At 41.6% G+C, this 27,007-nt stretch overlaps 1 protein-coding gene across 1 annotated transcript in view; it reads left to right on the top strand.

Annotated features, from left to right (window-relative positions):
- Positions 1-259: 259 nt before the first annotated feature.
- Positions 260-27,007, top strand: part of LOC309382600 (complement factor B-like) — a 39,032-nt gene continuing 12,284 nt past the window's right edge. Inside the window, exons 1-10 of the mRNA XM_081934292.1 lie at positions 260-415; positions 9,949-10,158; positions 12,410-12,595; positions 14,110-14,283; positions 15,997-16,092; positions 18,006-18,142; positions 20,901-21,039; positions 22,048-22,200; positions 24,129-24,230; positions 25,803-25,940. Coding sequence (XP_081790418.1) covers positions 358-415; positions 9,949-10,158; positions 12,410-12,595; positions 14,110-14,283; positions 15,997-16,092; positions 18,006-18,142; positions 20,901-21,039; positions 22,048-22,200; positions 24,129-24,230; positions 25,803-25,940 — 1,393 coding nt within the window. The 5' untranslated portion in view covers positions 260-357. The remainder of the gene's footprint in view (positions 416-9,948; positions 10,159-12,409; positions 12,596-14,109; positions 14,284-15,996; positions 16,093-18,005; positions 18,143-20,900; positions 21,040-22,047; positions 22,201-24,128; positions 24,231-25,802; positions 25,941-27,007) is intronic.

Raw genomic sequence — 27,007 nt, 5'->3', positions numbered from 1 at the left:
TCAGATTGTGAAATTTTCCTTTGTGATATTAAATCTGGGGATTTCCCAGATGACCTTTCCTCTTTTCCTCCCTCCACGATCCAGGTTTCCCCAATTTCTTTTCCCAAACCTTGGGAATTCCTGTCCACCTGCTGACCAAGGTCTTCTGGCCTCACCCTTCTCCCACCCAACTCTTGAATTGCTTAATAGACGGGGTTATTTCCCAAAACTCAGCTGCTTTCTCAGGGTGGGGCTAGCCAGCAACACGTTTGGAGGGAGGAAAATCAACATTTCATAAGCAGCTGCCCTGCATCGCTGCTGTCAGTACCAAAGCAGCAGCAGAGAAACTGAAAGGCGGACAGGGAAAGAGAGGCAGGAATGCAGAGGGTTCGTCCACTCCTTTACATCGCCACTGTCCTTGGGGCACTTGGCACAGGTAAGCTAAAAGATTCGAGAAACACCTGGTGAGTTTCCTCCAGGTGCCCAGAGCTATGTTGTGCTTGAAGGAAGCTATTGGCTCTCGAAGCCTGAAACTTCTCAGACTTTTGTCCTGCTGACAATGATGCCGCAAGGGTTGAGGAGAAGGGTTGTCACATGAAAATAATGAAGTTTTAAAAGTTTTTTTTTCCTAGTTCCTCTGTTGGAACTCTTTGCTAGTCAATATTTGCTGCTTTCTCCTATTCTCCAGTCTTTGCTCCCTGTATTTTGCATAACTGCTTTTTTGACCTCTTCTAAATAAAGGATCGGTTGTCTATTTAACTTTAGCATGATTGCTACCCTAAAAAAAATCACAAAGTTAGAATAATGAAATGTCAGAGAGATGTTTCTATCAATTCAATCAAATTTGGGTGGATTCAAAATTTATCTCAATAGCAAGAGACCATTATGTGGTTATGTTTTATGTAACATTTTATGCATGGTAAATTTGTGCGTGTAAACTGTGACTTTGCACTTTCTGTGTTTTGTCACTTTCTATGTTTTTTTTTCTCCATGCATCTTGCATTCATCATGTTAATCATAGTTCAATAAAAAGTATTTCTAGCTGCTTTTTGACATGCAAAAATATTTGTGTGGATGACTTATAATGGTTTTTCAATAAGAGGCTATTTTTAAGAACCAACATTCAGTGGTGATAATGTGGTAGCCTATAGGCAACCTTATTTGACAACTTCTGTGCTTTATAGGCAAGGCTTATGAAAAACAATCAGGAGATTGTCTCATAGAATCTTTGGCACTTGGCATCTAAGAGACGAGAAAGCTTTCAAAATGAATGTTGAGTTTTGAAATCAAAACCATTTCCTTTCTGAACTGCACATTTGAAAAGCCACAAAAGGGCAAAGGTCTGTTTCAAAATCTGTTCAAATGCCTTGGATGTGTTTCAAAATCATTTAGGTGTCAAAATTGCGAATGCACTATATCTTTCTGTTTATGAATCCTTTACACAGGCTTTTATATTTGAGGCATACACAATAGGTTTCATATTTATTCTTACAAGGAAGTTTTCAGCATACTGTAAAGCATTTGTCATTCATTAAGCATGGTGTGATCTCCTGGATGTCCCATTCCCATTTCCCAGTGTATGAAAAGCTATACAGTAGGGGCAAAAGCTTAGATTTCAATTATTTAATTAATCTTAGTTGTTTGATTAATTTATACAGCTGCCTATCTCAAACAGAAGATTCTGGGCAGCTAGCAATCTTTAGAAACAAAGTAACAACCATTTCTAGGCTGCATCAACAGAGGGATAGAATCAAGATCACGTGAAGTGTTAATACCACTTTATAATGCCTTGGTAAGGCCACACCTGGAATACTGCATTCAGTTTTGGTCGCCACGATGTAGAAAAGATGTGGAGACTCTAGAAAGAATGCAGAGAAGAGCAACAAAGATGATTAGGGGACTGGAGCCTAAAAATATGAAGAACAGTTGCAGGAACTGGGTATGTCTAGCTTAAGAGAAAGAAGGACTAGGGGAGACATGATAGCAGTGTTCCAATATCTCAGGGGTTGCCAGAAGGAAGAGGGAGTCAAACTATTCTCCAAGGCACCTGAGGGTAGAACAAGAAGCAATGGGTGGAAACTAATCAAGGAGAGAAGCAACTTAGAACTGAGGAGAAACCTCCTGACAGAACAATTAATCAGTGGAACAGCTTGCCTCCAGAAGTTGTGAATGCCCCAACACTGGAATTCTTTAAGAAGATGTTGGATAGCCATTTGTCTGAAACGGAATAGGGTTTCCTGCCTAGGCAGGGGGTTGGACTAGATGACCTCCAAGGTCCCTTCCAACTCTACTATTGTATTGTATTGTTTGTATTGTATTGTATTTTTAGTCCTTCTTAAAAATAATTGCAATGGAAAAGCATAATGTCAGAAAAAGATGTTTATAAGTCTAGCTCTTTCTCTGACTTATGGGAAGATTTATTTGCTTATAAACTTCTCTTTCTGGCATTATGTTTTATCCAGTGCAATTGACTTTAAGAAAGATTATAATAAGACTATAATGGTTGTTATTTTGTTTTTAAAGATTGCTAGCCACCCAGAATCATGTGTTTGAAATGGGCAGCTGTGTAAATTAGATGAACAAATAAGATTAGTGAAATAAATGAAATGATAGCCTTTGGCTTTATATAGCTTTTCATACACTGGAAAAAGGGAAAAACCCAAGAACCGTGCTTTATAAGTGGAAATGCCTTATAGTGGGCTGAAAACTTCCTTGTAACAATAAATATGAAACCTATTGGGTATGCATCAAATATATATACCTGTGTGAATGACACATAAACCAAAAGACATACTGCATCCACAATTTTGACACCTAAATGTTTTTGCGTTTGCTACTTGCATTTTAACAGGGATGCGGTGGCTCAGTGGCTAAGATGCTGAGCTTATCAATCAGAAAGGTCGCCAGTTCAGCTGTTCGAATCCCTAGCGCCATGTAACAGGGTGAGCTCCCGTTACTTGTCCCAGCTTCTGCCAATCTAGCAGTTCGAAAGCACGTTAAAAAATGCAAGTAGAAAAATAGGGACCACCTTTGGTGGGAAGGTAACAGCGTTCCGTCCCACCTTCAGTGTTTAGACATGCTGATCACATGACCAAGGGGATGTCTTTGGACAGCTCTGGCTCTTTGGCTTTGAAATGGAGATGAGCACTGCCTCCTCAAGTTGGGAATGACTAGCAGATGTGTGCGAGGGGAAGCTTTACCTTACTGCATTTTAACAGCAGCTGATCCATGGCTAAGCATATCTCAGTAAGAATTAAACTGAGATTTAGCACAAGTAAAGATAAAAACCACAGTGATTGTATTCTCTTTCTTGAAGTACTTAGGTTGGATTTTTTTTTTTTTTTGCAAGACTGTAATCAGTTTTTAGGCCATTTATAGTGGTTTTTGTTTGTATGGGCTCTTTCTTTCAGAAATAAGACAGCCTAAAGTTTAGAAAGTTTATGACTATTGGCTTGAGGTATATGGGACTTTCAGAAACAGTCCTTCCTGAACAAACTGGATTAGCCATTAGACTAAGTACACTAAATTGCAAGGTTATTGACAGACCTGCACCTTTCATCTGGACATTTCCCAGTAGAAAGAATTTGTCAATATTACCCCATCCCTTTCTACAAATGTGTGTGCACCCTTGCATACTTACAAAAGATAAATCAATTGTCTCTCAAGGGCGTGTAATCTCTAATTTACCAAATATTGCTGGATTTCATTTCCCAGCAAGGAAAGTCAACTATACCCAAAGGACCAGAGGACAGCATTTCTCAGTCCTGGCAGTTTCAAGCCGTGTGGACTTCAATTCCCAGAATTCCCTAGTCAGCATGGGGTATTGTGGGAGTTGAAGTCTACACATATTGAAGCTGCCAACGTTAAAAATGCTGCTCTACACAGATATCATTGCTCATGAAGGACCCCTCCCCATAATGCATTTTAGTAACAGCCTGCACTCTCTCTTACACACATTGTGACAGGCAGGGGCACCAGAGCAGCCATCTTGACTTTTTTGACCCTGTGACCCATGTTTTGTTTCCAAGGTCAAGTGCAAAGAGACACGATAGCAGTGTTCCAATATCTCAGGGGTTGCCACAAAGAAGAGGGAGTCAAACTATTCTCCAAGGCACCTGAGGGTAGATTAGAAGCAATGGGTGGAAACTAATCAAGGAGAGGAGCAACGTAGAATTGAGGAGAAATTTCCTGACAGTTAGAACAATTAATCAGTGGAACAGAAAATGCCTCCAGAAGTTGTGAATGCCCCAACACTGGAAGTTTTTAAGAAGATGTTGGATAGCCATTTGTCTGAAATGGTATAGGGTTTCCTGCCTAGGCAGAGGGTTGGACTAGAAGACCTCCAAGGTCCCTTCCAACTCTACTATTGTATTGTATTGTATTGTATTATTGATTGCATCTGGCCCTTTCCTTGCACTCTTGCAATCTCCAGCAGACATTTGTGATTTTTAGACAGCCAGGGAGAAGGGAGGAAATCTTTCCTCATGGAGTATAGGCAGTCCTTGACTAACAGCAGTTCATTTAGTAACTGTTCAAAGGACACTATGACCGTTTTTCACACTTATGACGGTTGCTGTATCGCCATAGTCACATGATCAAAATTCAGACACCTGGCCACTGCCTCATATTTATGACCGTTGCAGTGTCCCAGGGTCTGCAATCAACTTTTGTGACTTTCTGACAGGCGAAGTCAATGCGGGAGCCAGATTCACTTAACAACCATATTAGTAATTTAACAACTGCAGTGGTTAACAACTATGGCAAGGAAGGTCATAAAATGGGGCAAAACTCACTTAACACTTAGCAACAGAAATTTTGGGCTGAATTGTGGTAGTAAGTCAAGGGCTAATGGGAAAGGGTGGCAAAGATGGGGCCCCTGATGCATTTTTCAGACTGTAGGTTTATAAAACAAGACTAATTTCAGATTTGGGAAGTGGTGTGTGTGTGGGGTGTCAAATTGAACCCACCCTTCCCCAATGCAGCTCCACACGAAGGAAGAGGGAGACCAATTCCCAGCTTCCCAAAATGGTGAGACTCCGGATAGCCTTCGTGCTGCCACTGCCTGAGGTAAAATGGCCCTCCAGTCATATCCCCCCTTTTTTCAATGGGGAATTCGTATTAAGGCGAGATTGTTTCAGAGCTTGACCTAAAGGGCAAAGGAAAGGGCAAAGGGGATTATTTAATCAAGATATCAATTTTATTTAACCTTTGGTTTTAATTTATTTGACTTTTAATGTAGATGTATTTTTTAGGCCTGGAAGCTTCCCAGAGTTACTTATGGCAAGATGGGCGGCCAATAAATGTCACAAATAAATAAGTAAAGTGGCAAAACTCACTTAACAACACTCCCACTTAGATTTGGTCTCAGTTGTAGTCAAGGACTGCCAGTACATAACACCACAGCCCTCGGACCCTGAGTGATACTTTACTCAACCCTGAAATAAGCTTTGCCTTTTTACCTCAGGCAAACATACTCAGCTCCCAGTGGTTTTCAAACAATGAACATAATGTGAAAATCCTCTCCTATGGTGGGTCGTTGCAATGGGGGAGGGCAAGACCAGAGTCCGTGGCCTAGATAATATGTTCCCCCCCCAGAGGGGGTCAAAAAAGTCAAGATGCCAGCCACAGACAAACGATCAAACTCTACCCCTTTTACAATGCAAGCAAAAACACCTAAAAACGGTGAAGCATCAATTGCACAATTGAGGCTGCCATCCTAACTTGGCTGCCTACACGTTCAGGGGAATCTAAAGGAAAGTATCTCCTCTATAAAAGCAATCCTCACTTAACGACCATCTGAAGTTACAAAGGACCTCCCCAGAACTATTTAGGACCCAGTTCTGAAGTTCTGACAGTCGCAGCCCTAAACAATCACACAACAACTTGGCAACTTGGCTCTCGTTTATGGTCATTGGCAACTTCCTGTGGTGGTGTGACTGCAGTTTTTGACAATTTTTTTTTTTTTGCCAGTTTACGGCATTTACTTCCCGTTTCCAGCAAAAAAACCAGCCATTGAAAATAGGTTTGCTTAGTGACTGTGGCATGTACTTAACAACATCACCAGAAAGGTTGTAAAATCTGGCGTGGTTAAGTGGTGTCCCGCCACACCTTGCAACTGTAATTCCAGGCTCACTTTCAGTCATAAGTTGAGCGCTACCTGTACACATTGATTTGAAAACATTTACACGGTGGCTGCATCCACACAACACACTGAGGTTATGGGGACTATTTCCCCCCCTTTAACCAAATTACTGGATCAAAGCCCTGCCCTTTGGACATAATAAATAGGCTTCAAATATGTTGTTGCATCGCCATCTTGACTGTATTGACCTCCTCGGGTGTCCCAATGTATGGCTTATCATTGCATTTAGCTAGAATTTAACTTTAGCTTGTTGTTGACTTCAAATTCTGATTCCTGGGAAGGGAAAACAGTTTCTGTCCCTCGGACTCAAATACTAAAGATTCAAGGGCACAGTTGTTTGATAAGCTAGGTTTATTACAGATACTTGGAAATCTGTCATTAAAGTGGAAAGCCAGCAATTACCAGCTAGGTACCTGAAGCCATTTATATAGCATTCCTGAGGTTTCCAAAAGGAAGGAAGCTGTTTTTTAATCTGCCTGCCTACCTACCTACCTATCTATCTATTTCTACCTACCTACCTACCTACCTACCTACCTACCTACCTACCTACCTAACCTACCTATCTCTATCTAAAGCCCATTCGCCTTTTGAAAAAGCACCTTTGAGTTTGAGACTATTAGAACCTCATTACTAACTTAACAGCTGCAGTGATTCATTTAACAAGAAAGAAATGGGACAAAACTCACCTATACAACTTACTTAACAACTGTCTCGCTTAACAACAAAAAATCTGGGGCTCAATTGTGGTAAAAAGTGACGGATTACCTGTATAGGCTCTGGCCCTTCTTTAGGCCTGAAGCCAGAATGGGAGACTTTGGGGCCAGTCCTTTCTCCCAGTGCTAAGGCAAATCACTTCTGAAAAACATTGCCAAGAAAACCGCATGGGCTTTTTAATGTAGTTGCTGGGAGTCAAGATTGACTTGCAGTCAGCAAGACTAAAATTAAAAATCATGTTGGCTATTCAGGATTTAGAATAGTGTTTGTCAACCTGTCAGCTTTCACTTCAGTTGACACATCTTAAATTAAATACTGCATCCAGTTCTGGTCACCACATTACAAAAAAGATGTTGAGACATTGAGTAACTAAGGTGATTAAGGATCTGGAGAAAAAAAAAACATTTGAAAAACAGCTGCAAGAACTGGGCATGGCCAGTCTAGAGAAAAGAAGGACTAGTGGGGACATGATAGCAGCATTCCAGTATTTGAGAGGCTGCCACAAAGAGGAGGGAGTCAAATTATTTTCCAAAGCACCCGAGGGCAGGACAAGAAACAATGAATGGAAACTAATCAAAGAGAGAAGCAACCTGAACTAAGATGAAACTTCCTAACAGTGAGGACAATTAACTAGTCAAACAGATTGCCTTCAGATGTTGTAGGTGCTTCATCACTGGAGGTTTTGAAGAAGAGACTGGACAGTCACTTGCCTGAAATAGTATAAGGCAGCGATGGCGAACCTTTTTTGGCTCCTGTGCCACAAGTGGGGGGAGCGCAGGGGGGGTCGTGTGTGGGCGTGCCGCACCCATAATGCAATGCACACACACCCAGTGCGCATGCGCGCACAACAGGCGCTCCCCCCATTTTTACATGCTTTTTTCGCCCTCCCCAGGCTCCAGAGGCTTTATAGGAGCCTGGGGAGGGCGAAAAGAGCCTCCCCCGCCCCCCCGGAAGCCCTCCGGAGGCTTCAGGGATCGTCCAGAGGCTTCCCTGAAGCCTTCGGAATGCTTAAAACGACCCTCCGAGGAAACCTGACAAATGGCTCCGCGTGCCACCTGTGGCACGCGTGCCATAGGTTCGCCATCACTGGTATAAGGTCTCCAAACTACTACTGTAAAAATAGTTTCTGGGAATCAATTTCAACTTGTTTCAATTCACCCAGTGTTACTCTGCAAGACTTGGATGAAACGTCCCACAGAATCTTTTCATCACTAGGTTGAGATGGCTAGTTAGATGATATTAGCATACAGGGAGTCCCCAACTTAACAACCATAATTGGGACGAGAACTTTCATTATTGCTAAGTAAGACAATTGTTAAGTGAGTTGTGCCTAATTGGCCACATTTTTGGCATGGTTGTAAGTCAACTATACGGTTGTTAAATGAATCTTGCTTCTCCCATTGACTTGCTTGTCAGAACCCAGATGAAGAAGTAACAAATAGTGATCATGTGACCCCAGGATATACAACCATTAAGTGCCCATTGCCAAGTTCCTGAATTTTGCTGGAAGCGAATGAAAGAGAGAAGCAACCTAAAACTAAGGAGAAATTTCCTATGGTCCCTTCCAACTCTGTTATTCTATGCTGTTCTGTTCTTATAGAAACTCCCCTCCTCCATCTGTTGTTAGCTCCTTCTTCTCCCCAGTTTGGAATTCTAATCCTATGCAGAATTCCCATTCCATCCTACCTGCCTTTAGAACCTATATTTGACCCAAGCTAACCAAGGACAGAACCAATGTAGAAATAAACAGAAATTTCCTGACTATCAGAACAATTAGTGGAATGATTTGCCAATAGGATGGGATGGGATGGGATGGGATGGGATGGGATAGAATAGAATAGAATAGAATAGAATAGAATAGAATAGAATAGAATAGAATAGAATAGAATAGAATAGAATCTGGAAGGGACCTTTGAATGTTTTCTAGTCTAGCCCCATGTTTAAGCAGGAGCTTAAACATGGTATATACCATGTTTATACCATTTCAGATAAGTGACTGTGTAGTTTCTTGTTAAAAACCTCAAGCAATGGAGCGAATGATCACGATTTCTGGAGGCAAGCTGGTAAATTGTCTTCACTATTAGGATATTTCTCCTTAATTCCAGGTTGCTTCTCTCTTTATTTGGTTTCTAACCATTGTTTCTTGTCCTGCCCTCTGGTGTTTTGGAGAATAATTTGACCCCCTTCTTCTTTGTGGCAGCCCCTCAAATACTGGAATACTGCTATCATGTCACCCCTAATTCTTCTTTTCTTTAGACTAGCCAAACCCAAATCCTGCAGTTGTTCTTCATATGTTTTAGTCTCCAGGCCTTTGATCATCTTTGTTGCTCTTCTCTGAACTTTTTCCAAAGTCTCAACATCTTTTTTGTAGTATGATGACTGTTGTGGTCCCGCAGGATCCGGTTGAGCTGCTGATGGACTCGGATAGCGAGGAACCATATGAGTCTGCCCTGGACGATGTGGAGGACCTTGTGCAGGGTTCAGACTCAGAGCAGGGACCAGAGAGGCTGGTTGGCCACCAGGAGGCGCCTGAGGCATGGAGCACTGGGGAAGATCAAAGGCAGTCAGTCCCTGATGCTAGATTGAGAAGGGCTGAGAAAGGGAAGCAGCAACTCCATAGGCAGACTCACAGAAGATGATTAAGCACAGATGGTTGTGGATTGGCCCCTCCCAAGAGAGATTATAGGTGAGGCGTTGGGAGGGGACATTTGCAGGAAATAACCGTTCAAATTAGTAGTTAAGAAAATCTATCTGTGTATTCTAGCCGTGTCTGTTCGTTTGGACTATCTGCGTTGTTTCATTTGAATTATCTGGGTTGCTGCAGAGCTACTCTATTGAACGTGAGTTGTCTGGGCCCTCAGCCAAAGGATTCGTTGGCAAACAGCCAAGCCTGTGTTCTGGTTTATTTACAGATGTGGAGTGGGGGGTGTCAGAACAGGTGACTATTTGTAGATGTGCCAACACTGAAAGTTTTTAATGAAGAGGTTGGACAACCACTTGTCTGGTCCCTTCTAGCTCTATTCTGACTGATTGAAAGTTGGCAAGGTTGAGAAACACTGACTTAGAAAACAGGTGGAATCCTTTTAATGTTCTCTTGTATTTCTTCCTGTCAGATGTCGTGGATGCTGGCTGTGATGTGACGAAGCCATACGAAATTGAAGGAGGCAAAACAGTAGCACTGCAGAACAACACAGTGCTTAAGTATATATGTCCAGATGGCCAATACCCATACCCGACTGAGTACCGGACATGCGAATGGAACAAATACTGGAGCACTATGAGAAATATAAATAATGTGGCCATCTCCCGGGCCAGGTGCCGAGGTAATAATTAATTTCTAAATTTAGAAAAGAAAGTCTGCCTTTCAGCTGGCCATGAAAGCAATGACACACTGAGGGGATGTCCTGTTCTGGAGCTCATGGTTTTAGGGCCCCTTTTGATTTCATGGGGAGACCTATACAGAGGTGGATTCCTACCAGTTTGGACCGGTCTGGCCGAACCGGTAATGGTTTTCCAGCCTGGGTCACCAGAACTGGCAGCGACCCAGGTCTTCCATGCCTCTGAACCAGTTCCCCGGTCGGCACAGCATTCCCCCCCCCCACTTTTTAATGTTCTGCACATGCGCAGATCTATTTTTTGTAGACTATTAACTGTGCAAAATTGTACACCCCCCCGAATTGGCACTAATGCTGGCAGCAACCCACCCCTGGAACCAAAGCTTTGCTAGCATCCAAATGTGTGAAGCTACCAATGCTATATCTGAAACCTTCCTGCATATCTTCAGCTACCAGAGATGCTGAGCGTCTACTTCAAAGATCAGACCTAACGATTTTACTATCAAAAGAAATTGTAATTTCTTATCTTAGAAGTCTTTCTTCCTCATTGAACTGTGTTCAACCTCAGGGAAAATACTATATATATATAAATTGGACAGTCCTGACTGCCAACCCTACTTTACATCCACAATGAGGTCAGAACATGCCTGGTCCTTTAAAAAGCATCATCGGTGACTCTCTTTAACCATGGGAATGGGAAAAGTGAATCTTGGTTGTGTGTTGAGGTGCTACTGGTGACCTTACAGCCAGAAAGATGCTCTTCATTTGTTATCTATCAGGCTATTTCTGAACACAGCTTAGAGCGAACATCTCTTTGAGAAAGCGGGTAGTGCCACAACATTGAAATAAGTATCAGTGTGTGTGTCTATGGAGATTCTCACTCCTCCAGGTCACGGTTGTCCCAAAGATGCTTTTTCAAGAGGCAACTGGACTTTTTCTTTGAAGACGTTTCACTTCTCATCCAAGAAGCTTCTTCAGCTCTGACTGAAGAGTATAAAGCCTTCCATTACCCACCATCCAGTCAGAGTTGAAGAAGCTTCTTGGATGAGAAGCAAAATGTCTTGCAAGAAAAACCAGAAAGTCCAGTTGCCTCTTGAAAAGCACCTTTGTACTGGTATATTTTTCCCAAAGCTGCTTTTCCAAACTAGACTTGTTTCCCTTCAAAACATTTCACTTCTCATTCGTGAACCTTCTTGGATGAGAAGTGAAAAATTTTCAAGGGGGGAAAAAAATCCAAAAACGTTCAAATGCCTTTTGGAAAAGCACCTTTGGGGCTTTTGGATGATTGAGAATCTCCATAGATTAGTGATGTGTTGAGAAATAGGCAGTCCTTTGGTCCAGCCATTCTGGACAACTTTTGACCCATCTCAAGTTATCCCTTTTGGGGGAAGGTGACAGAGATGGTGGTAGGCATCTACAGAAGATCTTGACGGAAGCAAGCTATCTACATTCCTCTCAATCTGTTGCCGGTTGTTTTCCGGGTGTGATTCAAGGTATTAATTATGACCTTTAAAGCGCTCCATGGCTTAGGCCCAGGGTACCTGCGAGATCACCTACTGCCACCAGTAGCCTCCCACCATCCAGTACGATCCCACAGAGTTGGCCTCCTCAGGGTGCCGTCGGCCAGACAGTGTCGGCTGGTGACCCCCAGGGGGAGAGCCTTCTATGTGGGAGCGCCTTCCCTCTGGAATGAGCTGCCCCCGGAGCTTCGCATAATCCCTGACTTCCAGTCCTTCCGACGCGCCCTAAAAAGTTGGCTTTTCCAGCAAGCCGGTCTGGCCTGTTAATTTTAACTTATTTTAAATGTATTGTCTTTTAAATTTGGTTTGTTTTTTTGGATATGTATTTAATTTTTTTTTAACTTTTGGGATGTGTTTTTTTTTTTAATGTTGTACGCCACCCTGAGTCCTTTTGGAGAAGGGCGGCATATAAATCCAAATAAACAAACAAACAATCTGGGTTCAGTCAACTACACTAGTTGTTCTTATGGATGACCAGCAAGGTGGGCTGGATGGAGGAAGTACAGTCCCTCTTGTCCTGCTGGTTCTCTCAGCAACATAGAAAGTCTAAAATTCTGTTACAAGGTCTTGAGTCCCAGTCAGACAACCCCTCTGCACAATTTCATACGCTGAATACTGAAATAGCTCAAGAAGGAGAGGGGAGGATTCATTTGTTGAGGTAGAGAATATAACCATGAAGTACTCAATCCTACTTACGGATGATTTATTTTTCTTCTCAGATATTCGTTGCCCCAGAGTTACAGAATTTGAAAATGGTTACTATGAGCCACCACAGCCATATTACAATATAAGCCAGAACATCACATTTACTTGCTACGGAGGATACAGCATGAAGGGGTCTGAAGTCCGCACCTGCCTTCCCAGTGGGAAATGGAGTGGAACAATAACCATTTGTGATGACGGAAGTGAGTGTGAAAATTAATTACATGCAAGTCCTATCACCGTTCTCACTTCAGATTTCCTTTTCTTTTCTGTCTTCGAAAACCCTTCAGTTTTTAATCTTCTATCATCAATACTGTGTCAATAGACACAGCTGCCATTAGCCAATATAGACTATCAGCCACCGATGCTGATGGCCCATTTCCATACACCGACACGCTCAGACATCATGCAGGGTGTCAATTCCCTCGAAACTTGCAAGCTCTTGTGCAGGACTCCTGTGTGATGCTCCTATAGAAAAACATGGTTGTATTCAATGTGGAAATGAGGCATCAACACTTCATTTACAGGTCCCAAAGGTGCTTTTTCAAGCGGCAACTGGACTTTCTGGTTTTTCTTTGAAGACGTTTTGCTTCTCCTCCAAGAAGCTTCTTCAGCTCTGAACTGAACTTCTTGGAGGAGAAGCAAAACGTCTTCAAATAAAAACGAGAAAGTCCGTCTGCCTCTTGAAAAAGCACTTTTGGAAGAACAATGGCCTGGATGACTGATAATCTCCACAGACACTAAAGCAGGACCAAAAATGAGCATCTCTCAGGCCATATTAGTTTTAACTTTTATCACACCATGCTGTCCAAACTTCAGGTTTAAAAATCATTTGTTTTGGTAGCAACATCTTTTTTTTTTCATCCAGCCCAAACAGCAAGCAGTGAAATATAATTTCAGACCTGGTAAAGCCAAACATCTCTTTCCTTTGCATCTTGTAACACTTTACATGTAACTTGTGGGTTTTTTTGCCATATAAATTTAGATAATCTTTATGCCATTGTTTAAATGGCCCATCAATTATCAAACTGGGTATTGTTTGAATCAAAAACATCATTTTGGGCAAAACATTAGTTTTTTAGTCAGAGTAATGCCCAAATATTTTATTTTCTCCTCGATCTTAAAGCCAGTGTTCTGGTTCTATTTGCTCTTCAATTATCAATTGTCAAACTGGGTATTGTTTGAATCAAAAACATCATTTTGGGCAAAACATTAGTTTTTTAGTCAGAGTAATGCCCAAATATTTTATTTTCTCCTCGATCTTAAAGCCAGTGTTCTGGTTCTATTTGCTCTTCTAAATTCATATTTTTGTTGACATCTTTGTCTTCTGATCACTAGTCTTATAACCTGCTAATACACCAGGTCCTTTTATTTTCCCATTAAAGTTTCTATTCCCTTGAATGGATCTTCCCAAATTAAGACCAAATCATTGCAAATGCCTCAATGTATATGTTTTTTTTTAAACTTAACCTCCCTAATTCTCTCACCTTGTCTTCTGTCCCTGCTCATTACCTCAAGAACTAACACGAACAAGGGTAGACGCGGCCAACATCTTCGTGTCTCCTCTCTTTTTGAATCCCACCTTTTGTTGCTTTAATTCTTAGCTTTTTGAGGACTGAAAGATATTTCATATACTGTATGTATAGTATATTTGTTGCTAAATGCATATACTTCAAAATGACTATTTATTCATGGTGTCCTCTCTTCTCCTACCTAGCTGGCCATTGCCTTAACCCGGGGATTCCAATTGGTGGCCGAAAAGAAGGAAACCAATATCGGATAGAATATCGGGTCCGCTACACTTGTGAGAGGGGTCTCATCCTTTTTGGATCCAGTGAACGGATTTGCCAAGAATCAGGAAGCTGGAGTGGATCAGAACCAGAGTGTCGACGTGAGCAGAGGGGAAAGAATGCCTGATGGGATGAATATGGGGGCTTAAACACTGAAAATGTGAATCTTGGGGTTGTGAGAGGAATTCTTGATTACAAAAATTAGTATATAGGGTTGTCAGAAATGTCCTTCTGGGTTCAGATCCAAGTGGGCAGAAAGACACTGGAAACAGGGTGGCTGTTTGGAAAGATGGTTTTAATGGTGGAGAGGATCACATGGCTTGAGATGCTGGGGAAAAAGGGAACAGATGCTGAGAGTGCCCTGGTTTTATGCCCTCTCTGGGCCCCACCTTAGAGCTTTCTGTTCCTGTGTAAGAAATTGGTGGTCAGACTCCCAGGGGGCGGGGGTCTTAGCTAACTTTATAGGCTGTTTGTCTCCCAGGCTTGGTTGAGCCTTGCTGGCTGATGTAATATTCTCAGGTGCCATGTGGTGAGATGGATAGAGGGGTAATCCTACCGTGTCCTGAGGGCCATGTCTTAATCCCATCACCCTGGATCTGAAAAGGGTAGATCTTTGTTACGTAGAGTAGACTGGCTCAGTCTTAATGGCCCATTGACAAAGGGGGGGGGGTGAGTTTCTGCCTCCCTTTTAGGGGAAATATTCAGCCCTTTTAATATTTCCTAAAATATTTCATTTTTCTAGGAGAGGGGTGGGTGCTAATTTCCTACAAGAGGAATACCATACCTTCATCATAGTTTGGTTGTTTCATTCAGGGGTTATGTCAGAGGCAAGCTTCAAATATAAGGTCCAAACCATGGTCAGGTGACCTGACTTACTTTCTCATTCTCCATACAACATTTTTTCCAAGCCATATTAAGACATTTATATTACACAGCTGAGACCAGTTTGGTGTAGTGGTTAAGGCATCAGGCTAGACACGAGGAGGCAGTGAGTTCCTTAGGCACGAAGCCAGGGTTACCTTGGGACAGTCAATTTCCCTGAGCCCTAGGAAGGATGCAAATCACTTCTGAAAAACTTTGTGGAGAAAACTGCAGGGGCATTTTCCACATGAGTAGATTTTTTTTTTAAAACTACTTCAAGTAGTAGCTTAGAAATGTAGGGTGGGTGGATGGGGGGGGGGGAATCTGCCCTGGGTTTCTGTTAAGAGTTAGTTGATGAAATTCACCTTAAGAAACACTGTAACTTCAACACAACAATTGGGTCAAATTTCAGAGCTTTGCTTTATTGTCAGTCAAGAATTCATAATAAATATCATTTTAAGGAATATGCATGTGAAAAATTGTCTGAAGGGTGAATACAAAATCAGGAAAGAAACCTCCTTCTATACGTGTTTACCTCAGGGGGATTCATTTACTTATTAATTACATATGTAATGACATACAGTGCCCCTAAAATGGACCAAACAGATAGCATTAGACCAGGGGTGTCAAACCCGCGCCGTCACGTGATGTATCCTGACTTTTTTCTCTTTCACTAAACCAGGGGTGGGCGTGGCCAGTGCATGACGCCTCTGACCCACAGGCCACAAGTTTGATACCCCTGCACTAGACAGTCTTCTATGTTTATCCCAAAGGGTCCCAGAACAGCAAAATGTGCAACTTCCCTTCTTAATACTTCAATCCTGGTTTTCATAAAAATTAGTTCTGTTTATTTTGGGGCATTCTCTTTTATAATTTATAAAAGAGAATGCCCCATAATGTTATAAATATAACATTCTCTGTTACTAATTGAGCCTCCTCTTGTTCCTTCCCAGCCCCATATACTTTTGACAGCCCAGAAGAAGTTGCCAACAATTTCATTTCATCTTTGACTGAAACTGCTGAAGCGGCAGATGCCAATAGAAATATCTGTAAGTCTTTGTAAATGGAACAGGCTTGGATAAATTCCCTTCCTAGCATAACAAGTGAGATGACAACTAATATTGTTAGATGCTCTCAATTTCTCTGAGTAGCAAATATTCTAGGGCAATTTAAGGGAGTATTGGAAAAAAGAACACCAAGAGGTGTTCCGATATCTCAGGGGTTGCCACAAAGAAGAGGGAGTCAAACTATTCTCCAAAACACCTGAGGGTAGGACAAGAAGGAATGGGTGGAAACTAATCAAGGAGAGAAGCAACTTAGAACTGAGGAGAAATTTCCTGACAGTTAGAATAATTAATCAGTGGAACATCTTGCCTCCAGAAATTGTGAATGCTCCAACACTGGACATTTTAAAGAAGAGATTGGATAACCGTTTGTCTGAAGTGGGGTAGGGTTTCCCGCCTAAGCAGGGGGTTGGACTAGAAGACCTTCAAGATCCCTTCCAACTCTGTTATTCTAAAGCCATTATCTAGGTTTTTTTAAAACAACAACAACAATCACTCTTTTTTCCTTTCAAGAATGTTAACTAGTTCAACTCAGGGACACTGATAATGTTACCTAATAACATCTTAGAAAGCACCAAGGACTCTATAGTTGAATCCTGAGTTACAAAGATTATCTTCCATGAGAGAATTGTTAAAAGCATCACAACTAAGACATTGTACAACATTTTTCTAAATATTCAAGCAGATCATTAGTTGAGGAAAAATGGAAGCATATCTCAGGGATACTTCCAAGGCAGAAGATTCTACCCATGATACCTTGGGCATGAGTCTACCACTGTGTAGACTCCATTCTCTCTCCGTGGATGTCTGTTAGATTAACAGCTGCTGCTACTCATAGACATATCTATTTGCTACCTTCTTCTGAACCATCTTGCAGCTCTGGACTGAATCTCACCTCAAAATACAGAGATGTTCCTAGTTATCAAGGGAATAGCTCCTGGTCGTAATTTCCATTAATGAAATTTGCAGCAGTTTGTTGTGGTAGCTGTACCTTATTTCAGTAGTGCCTCTACCATCTTGTGTGTAGTTTCCCCCTTCAGTGTTAAGCCAGTATTTTCTGTGCATTAAGCATACTTGGTCATTGGGGTCCCTGTGTATATGGAAAGACTTGGCCTCCCCTGTATTTTGTAAAGCGTGTTGCATTTTTATATATCTTGGCATCATCACAGACCAGTGATTTGGCTCTTCAGATGGACAATGCCATTTTGACTGTCGATTCAATAATACAGATTAACGGAGTTGGAAGGGACCTTGTGTGTCATGTAGTCCAAACCTGCACCCAAGGAGGAGATGTTATATTTCTGACAGATGACAGTCCAGTTTTTTCTTGAAAGCTTCCTGGATTAAGCTCCCAAACTTACGAAGGCAACTTCTGTTCCATTGGTTGATTGTTCTCGCTGTCAGAACATTTCTCATTATTTCTAGGTTGAATTTCTCCTTGTTCAGTTTCTACCCTTTATTCCTTGTCTGGTCTTTAGGTGCTTTGGAAAATAGCTTGACCCCCTTCCTCTCTGTGGCAGCCCCTGAGATATTGGAACACTGCTATCCTGTCTCCCCTGGTCCTTCTCTTCAATAGACCAGCCATGCCCAGTTCCTGTAACCGTTCTTCATATGTTTTAGTCTTCAGTTCCCTAATCATCCTGGTTGCTCTTCAGTATATACAATATAGTTCAGAATATACAATATAATTCAGTATATACAATACAGCTGAACTTCATTCATTAAAAACAAAACAAACGAGGCTTTATATCAACTATTGCAGTTAACTGATTGATTGAGTGAGTGATCATGTGCTATCAGTTTGCAATTACTTCATTCCCTAGAAAAAATGTCTAGTATATCAAAACTACACATAACTGGGAAAACAAGATATGAATATTATTTCTTTTTCTCTCCAGCCTCTACACAGAAGCGAAAAATTGTCATTAAGAAAGGAGGAACAATGAACATCTACTTTCTCCTTGATGCCTCCAAAAGTATTACTGTAGCGAATTTCAACAGTACACAGAATCTTACAATCAAGTTGATTGAGAAGGTATGGAAGAATGAGATAATTTCTTTGCTCAGTCCTGTACCAAGAAGATACTGGTACTAGTTACAAACCAGGGTTTATCAAATTTCGCCTCTTTAATATATATGGACTTTAAGACGCAGAATTCCTCAGCAAGCATGATGAAATTATAAGGCAAAAGTAAACTATTTTTAAGAACAAGGGGATACTGGAAACGTGGAAAGCCACTGAGAAATGGCTGCCGTTGTGAGACTGGCCCAACCTAAAATTCTCATCAGCTTCATAAAATATTCTCTAACCATCCCATGCAGGGGTCTCCAAACTTGGCAACGCTAAAAGTTGTGGACTTCAGTTCCCAGAATTCCTCAACTAGCCATATTGGCTGAGGAATTCTGGGAGTTAAAGTCCACAAGTTGTAAAGTTGTGGGAACTTTGTAAAGCGGAAGGTCCTTCCAGGTAGCAAAAAAATAAGGCTAAACCTTAGTGAAGTTTGCTTTGCACCAAGGCAGTTACATTATTATTATTATAAACTTTTATTCATTAAACATGAAAGTCCGTCAACTGAACATTTAAAAAGGTATCACAAATATCACTGACTGGTGCTGATGGTTAATATGGGCTGCTGTCAGCATCTTAGGTATCAACCAAGTACCTTCTTAAAACATACGATTACCCCCATGCCCAGGGACTCAAACAAGTCCAAGCTGAGCAGGCTTGGAAGGAAACCGTTAACCACAGTTAGTGTGAGCGGCCCATCAAAATTCTTGAATTGGACGCGGAATGTGCCACAGCCTAAGACAGGGATACAGTTTCCCTGATAGTTGCTTAGCCAAAGTTCTTGATGCGTTTGGGATAGCCTTCTTCAGCTTTGCCCAGGATACAATGGTCAGGGATGACCCAGTATCGATTTCCATGCTGCACAGTGACCCCTCGATTTGGATGGTGACTCGCAGCTTTTTGTTTTTGGCGTGCTGGCTTGCCAAATCTTTGTCTGGAACACTGTCGTTGATTTCGCTCTTTCTGGCTTTTGTCGGGGCTTCCAGGACTCCCACCTGGGTGGTCTCAGTTTTCCCGACTGGCTAGACACTCTCTTGGATTGATGAGCAGATGGACGGTCTCCCCGGCAGACTCCGGCCAGGTGTCCTCTATGGTCACATTGCTGGCAAATGGCAGGTCACACCGCTGAAATGGCAGGCTGATCCTTGGTGGTTTCTCCCACAGCCGGCGCAAGGCGGGAAACATCCTTCGAATTCGCACGCTGTCTTTTTCTTTTTGAAAGGCAAACCTCGTCCTCGCTGTCAGACGAGAGGTCTCATTCGGCGTTCTCGTGATGAACTGCAACAGCTCTGCATGTGCTTTTCAGACCACCAGGTTTCCTCAGCATCTCTGTTGATTTTGTTGCGGATTCAGTAGCTCTGGCCTCACCTAGTGCAATTTGTAATGTGAGGTTTGTTTTGGCTAACAGCCTTTGCTGCAGATTAATGTCCCGTACCCCACAGATTATTTGGGTTCAAGCAGCAACTCATCTAGGTCTTGAAATTTGCAGTACGCTGCGGAGTGCGGCAACGTACTGATTGATAGTCTCCCCTTCTTTCTGCTCGCAGAGGTTGAATTCGTGCTGCTGCATGAATTTTGAAGGATCCAGCACATAGTGCGTCTTAAGCATATTCTGAAGTGCTGACCAGGTGACTGTCTGGACCGGAGTTGGTTTAGACAGAGCCTTGGCGGTGTCGAATACCTCCGGCACACAGTAGCTCAGGAATAGAGCTCACTTTCAGTTGTCCAATAGACTGAGAAGGCCGTTGGCTCCCATAAAGCACTCGAACCTCATCATGTAGGAGTACCAGTATTCCGTGGTTGGATAGAAGGGAGCTGGTGGGGCGTGCGTAGTCATTTTGATGAGCCGAGGCAAATTTGAATTTGCTGCTCAAAATGGCCGCTTGGTGCCTGATGTTAGTTCCGACTGGACTTACTGCTGGATCGTGTTGTCAGCTCTTTTGCCTAGTTGTCTTCCAATCCCATCTTCGTCACCAGTGTTAGATAGGGTGAATGGATGAGACAGGACCTGAAGCCTAGGTTCAGTGACAAGCAACAGCTCCTTATTAGACAACTATTTACAAATCCAGCCCCGGCCATGTCTAACTGCTAGCCCTTTTATAGGGAACTGTCAGATGGCTCAGCCAATCAGCTTTGAGTATTTTCCCGCCAGAATGGAGGACCTTGGTGGAGCCTATTGCTCTGGTCTCAATATGTAACACCTCCACTTAGAGGTCCTTCCACCTATGTTTCAAATCCCTGGTAATCCATAGTTGATCTTTAAAAACAAACAAACAGTAAAATGAAAGAGATTTATACTGAAAGAGATTCATATCTTTAATAAGTCCTCAGCAGCTTGAGGGACTTGATAGAAGAAAAACATTATTTATTGTTAGCTTCTGGGTCAAGATGGCTGATTTGCTGTGCCCTTTCAATACGTCAACCTGCAAAGCTCTGGAATGAGGCATTTGCAGAAGTTCTACAATAGGGTATCCCCAAACTTTTGTGGAAGTCATGGAATGGGGTAGTCTTGCCATATTTGTAAGTCTATGCCAGCAAGAATAGGCCAGGTTGAAAGGCTGGGAATGTAAAACCTTCCCTCACCAGCAAATGCTTGGTGGTGGGAGATTTTATGCGCTGAAGTGTCTAAGCCACTCCCATTCCCTTGGGACTGAATGTTAATGAACCTAGTTGAGAAATGCGGTACACGTCTTGCTTCTTTTTGTCTCCTGGTTTCCCTTTGTAGATCTCCAGCTATGACGTCTCCCCCAATTATGCCATCATCACTTTTGCCACAAACACCAAAGAAGTTTTGTCCACAATTGATGCACACAGCACTGATGCAGCCTGGGTGATTGAGCAACTACAAAATATTAAAATTTCTGGTGAGGTATATTTCTGATCTTTGCCACAGGGATAGGTCTGGCTAGAAGAACATTTTGCTCACTCACAATCTGTTTCATTTTATAATCTGAACAAGAAGTCTTTTTCATACTTGGAATAAATAAGTTTGCACACTTATATGTCACTCTGTAACATTTTCATTCTATTCCAAGCAACATCTACATCCTTAAGTCTTTTACTCTACTACCTGTATAGTAGCCAAAATATTGTTGCCCGCATTCTATAAACTAGGAAGTATTAATATACATTCAAAAGGCTTAAGGAATTCTTGAGACTGAAAAACATTCAATACTGAAGAACGACAGCTCTTGATGTTTTTCTGAGGGGAGGTCTGAAGATCAATTAGGTTATATTGCTGCTGCAGGTGTAGCCTGAATAGCAAATGAGATTTGCTAAGGGAAAGGGAAAGAGAAAGATTCCCCTTGCACATATGCGCTAGTTGTTCCCGACTCTAGGGGGAGGTGCTCATCTCTATTTCAAAGCTTAAGAGCCAGTGCTATGTGAAGATGTCTCCGTGGTCATGTGGTCGGCATGACTAAACGCCAAAGGCGCATGGAGTGCTCAGAGGTGGGGTGCTCCCATTGCGGCCCAGATTGGGTGAACTGAAAGTAGTGGCAATGGGAGGCTCCGCCCACCCACCCGGACGCTTCTGCAAATGCGCAGAAGCATCACATGAGCGCGCCCGAACCGGTAGTAAAAAAAATTGGCAACCTACCACTGGGAACACTGTTCACCAACGTGGTCCCTATTTTTCTACTTGCATTTTTTACGTGCTTTCGAACTGCTAGGTTGGCAGAAGCTGGGACAAGTATCGGGAGCTCAACCCATTACACAGCACAAGGGATTCGAACCGCTGAACTGCTTACCTTTCAATCGACAAGCTCGGCATCTTAGCCAGTGAGCCACCATGTCCCTTTTTTGCTAAGGTACCCAGCTGCAAATAATTGTGTTCATTTTTCTCCTTTTATCTCTTCTTTTTTTCTCTTTAGAGCATAAGATAAAGCCAGGAACCAACATCGAGAAAGCCCTGAAAAGTGTCTATGAAATGATGATTAGCCAGGAAGCTGAGGAGAAGAATCGTGGATTAAATCCTGCTCCTATTGTCAATTCCACACGCCATGTGATCATCCTCCTGACTGATGGTGAGGAAAATGAACACATACAAAAAAAACTTTCTTTTTTTTCAGCTACTTTTTAATATTTAATAGAGCAGCGACTTCAATATTTGTTGGAAAGAACCTTTATGCTATTTATTTAACCAATATATTCCTTACTCTGGAATTTAAATGAAATTTAAGGCTCAATTTCTTTTCTTAATATATACTGTATATTCAGGAAAAGTTGCTTTATATTTTTATCCTTTTCTCCATCATCTTCCAGAATCCACAGGTTCAAACCTTTTACTATGTGTGTAAATCCCCCCCCCTCCAAATAACCTTTTTTTATTCAAAACATTACAGTCTAAAAAAAATTGTACAAAAACAAGAGAATTTAAAAATCTGCATTAAACAGAACAAAAAACACAAACACACACGTATATATCATCCAACTTAGTTGAATACTGATAAATATATTGTAACAATGTTAGTTTCCCCTTCTTTTCCGAATTGAGTCCCAAATTTTTAAAATTCTACCTCTATTTTCTATTTATTTGACCTGTCAGCTATCTACTATATTAAGAACAGTTAACAGGCAAAGCAACAGAAAAAATAAACTTTCAAAATCTGTTAACAATCTATTATTGTATTTATCTTGCAGAAAGTCTACCATGACTTCTTTATCTATTCCAAATCACCACAACAGTTATCTCTGCTCCCTCCTGGATGAATATCAAATATCCTGATTTTCTCCCTAATAACATATCTTATAATAATAATAATAATAATAATAATAATAATAATAATAATAATAATAATAATAATAATAATAATAATAATAATAATAATAATAATATATTATTTCTTAGCCGCACCCTCTCCCGAAGGACTCGGGGCGGCGTACAATGAAACATATGAAATAAATATGTGGACAAAACAAACATATAACAGAGACATATACTGAGACACACACAAGGAGGAGGTCGGCTGATAAATAAAAACAATTAAAATACAGTATTTAAAAACCCCTAGAAATTAAATATAATTAAAATACCCAGTTAAAAACCCGTCAGGAGCGATATGGTTAGATCAAAGTTGAGCCAGGCCAGCTGCTTGGAATAGGTGGGTCTTATGAGTTGCTATCTGATTAAATATAGTAAGTCCATTGTCCAAAGTCAATCTATCTTCCCCAAAAAGGCCCAGTCAAAATTGTTTTCCAATTGGTTATAATAAATCCATCCCCAATCTCCATCAATCTTAACTCATCAAGCCTGTCAACTCTAAGGTCCATATTTATTTTTTTAGCCTTCTCCATTTGAACTTGTAGGTAAAAGCATTCTTTAGAACAAAGAAAAGACATACCGTGTTTCTTTTGACCCCCAAAATAAATGCTTGGCCTTATTTTTGGGGAGGTTTATTATTTTTGAGGTGCAGGAGGTGGTGAGCATGGTCACTTCATGGCTGCTGCTGTGTTGCAACATTTTTGGGGATGGCTTATTTTAGCCCATGCGCTCAAAAGCCCGATTGGGCTTATTATCCAGGGAGGTTTTATTTTCAGGGAAACAGGGTACATATAAAAATCATGTTAAAATCCAACAAGGGCTTAGAATAAATCAGCATTTGACCAATCAGTTAACAGCATCAAAAAGCCAGCTTTGGCAGCAAAAACAGCTGATTGGGAGTACGCTGATCAGGAGGAGAAAAATATTTCCCTGGTATTCAGCACACACCATCTTGGGGAAAGTCAAACCCTTTTTGGAGCAAGATCACTACTGAGTCTTTAAATGGCATATCAAAAACTTAATGGGGCTGGGGGAAATCTTTGATTTCAGTGATTCAATTTCATTTGAGTTGAATGAAGTGAATTATTTCTATAATTCCACAGAAACTTTGGAAGAGCTGTGGGACCACAGAATTTTGAGAGGCAACTTGATCACTTCTACCATATAATAACTGCTACTCTCAACCCTTAGGTCTCTACAACATGGGTGGGAATCCAATCCCTATCATGAAAAGAATTAAGGAATTCCTTAAGATTAAGGAATCTGGCTCCAATTCTCGCAAAGAATTCTTAGGTAAGTTCCAACGATCTACACATCAGGAAAGAAATGGGGAGAAAAATACTTTAAACCAGAATGTCACAATGTTTGGCCTCATTTGCCTGTGATAAGATTTTCTGCCAATATATAAGCCAGAGGTGGTATTCAACAGGTTCTGACCACTTCTGGAGAACCAGTAGCGGAAAGAGAGAGAGAGAGAGCACAAAGAGAGAGTGAGCAGACAGCAGAGAGTCAGAGAGTAGTTGGAATGTACCAACTCTTGCCATACTAACGTCAGGGGTTTCTCCCCCAAATCTATTGTAATATGTCCAAGAAAGACTTAAATCATCCAGGCCGAAGGTCTCTAAAAGATTGAATCATTGCAACTGGACCAAAATTTGTTGAGCTATGTAAGATTTTAAAGGTTAAAAGCAAGATGTCTATCTGATGTAAACCTATGATATAGATGTGTCAATAAAGTTTCTAAATAGTCTTCAAAAGCAGCCCCATATAAAGTATTTTGCAGTAACACACAACACCCACACCCACCAGAGGTGTTATTCAGCAGGTTTTGACCAGTTCTGGAGAACCGATAGAGGAAATTTTGAGTAGTTCGGAGAACCGGTAAATGCCACCTTTGACTGGCCCCGCCCCATCTATTCTCTGCCTCCCGAATCCCAGCTGATCGGGAGGAAATGGGGATTTCGCAGTAACCTTCTCTGGATTGGGGAGGGAATAGGGATTTTACAGGATCCTTCCCCAGGCACGCTAACCAAGCCATGCCATGCCATGCCCACCAAGCCATGCCCAAAGAATCGATAGTTAAAAAAATTGAATCCCACCACTGACACCCACACATTGTTAGTGTGGAATGGATGAAAGGACAAGTTTAGAGTCTGGAGTTTGTACACAATTCAGTGTGTACATTACTCTCGCAAATACATAATTTTTGTATGGATCTTTTTCCTAAAATGCATTTTTATTGCTGGTGAACTGCAGATTTCAAATGATATTTAAGAATGTTGGTTCACTTGTATAAATTTAGGTTAAGAAACTTCATTAAGTTTACATTCAGTGGAGATCTAAGCAAGTTTGTCCCTGATCCTTCAAGAGGGTTCCTACTTTTCTGTTGATTAAGAACACATATAACTGCCTTGTTTTAAAAAATGTAGTGATGGGTCATTGAGAGAATTCTCATACTAGATGAAAACTCTAAGTGTAGGTATTGAGTATGAAATGAGTAGTTTCCAGGCTAGGTGTGAACATAATGCAGGGGTCTGTTTAAACCCATGCAAAGATAAAAGTAATTTATATCTTTGAAAACGGCAGTGGGCAAACAGTTGTGTGTGTCTTTATTTTTGCCTGCAGTAAAACAAACCCTCATCTAATCCATCTGGTTTTGGAGTTTTCTGTCAAAATTAGACAGTGAAATGTCACAATGAAATATTGGGAGATTTTTTATAGATAGCGTGGTCTTAGCCAGGAAGATTGACAACAATTGCAATGCTGTACTTTATTAAGGACTCACCACTACAAACTACTGTTGCCTTTTTTTTGGTCAGAAACATTAGTCCTTCCCTCCCAACCTATGTCCATGTTTGCTTGCAGATGTTTATGTCTTTGCTGTTGGAGATACAATCAACAGGCAAACCTTGAATAATTTGGTATCGAAGAAACCTGGTGAGAAGCATTTCTTCGTAATGAAGGACATAAAGGACCTGCAAGAGTCCTTTGATTCAATGATCGGTAATTTCAACCTACCTTTTGTTGATTTGTTTGCATGCTTCTATAGGGCTTGTAATCCTTCTTGGAAAACTATTGCATTTCAGGAGCCTGTGGACTTTACTCCACTGGTCGTTGCTAATTATAGCAGGCAGTACTCATCTCTGTTTCAAGGCCATTGAGCCAGTGCTGTCTGAAGACATTTCCACGGTCATGTGGTTGGCATGACATCGCAGAACGTTATTACCTTCCCACCAGTGGTACCTATTTATCTACTTGCATTTACGGGCTTTCGGACTGCCAGGTTGCAGGAGCTGGGATGAGGAGGGAAACTCACCTGCTTCCATGGAGCTCGGGTCTTGAACCTGAGCTGTCAGATTTCCAGCCAACTGTGCTGCCCCACTCATTTACATGTACATGTGTTTTTTAGAGGGTTTATTAAAGTTCTCCAGCAGTTCCCTTCACTCAGCCTCAGAACTCTCCCAAATAATTCCAGCCACAAGCAGACCAAGATTAGTTCACAAGGCAATGGCCAATACTCCATAAAACAATAGAAAGTTACCCCAACAAATAAGTCCACCAAACAAACTTAAAGTCATCAGGCAAAACTGAAAGTACATCCATGAGGGCTCACTCGGCAAGAGAGGTGCAGAGTTTCCAAGCCACAAAGTCACCAGAAAGCACGAACAAACACACAGTCTTAAGCTGAATATGTTGTTCCCAGTAACGCCTCCCTCTGCTTGCCATAATAAATAGGTTTCCAGTGGAGCCCATCAAGACAAGCAGGGCCTTCTCCTGAATAATCTGGCAGATCTCATTTGCTCTTGTTTTTTCTCTGTCCTGGGTGCTTTCGGATCCACCACGGAAAGCAGCTCTACCTCCTCCTCTTCACTCACCCGAAAACTGTCCTCAGCTGAAGCCTCCCTTAAATCTCCTTCGGTCGGCAGTTCAGAGTCATTAATTAACCCAGTTCCTGACTTGCCAGGAACGAGCTTGTCCTCCCTTGAGCTGGCCTCCGAGGAAGAGTCAAAGGAGTTACAATACAATACAATAGTAGAGTTGGAAGGGACCTTGGAGGTCTTCTAGTCCAA

The sequence above is a fragment of the Natrix helvetica genome, assembly GCF_964273705.1.
Source record: "Natrix helvetica genome assembly, chromosome: 1".
NCBI lineage: Eukaryota > Metazoa > Chordata > Lepidosauria > Squamata > Natricidae > Natrix > Natrix helvetica.
The sequence above is the reverse complement of the archived record's forward strand: the minus strand, read 5'-3'. Positions and strand labels throughout refer to the sequence as shown.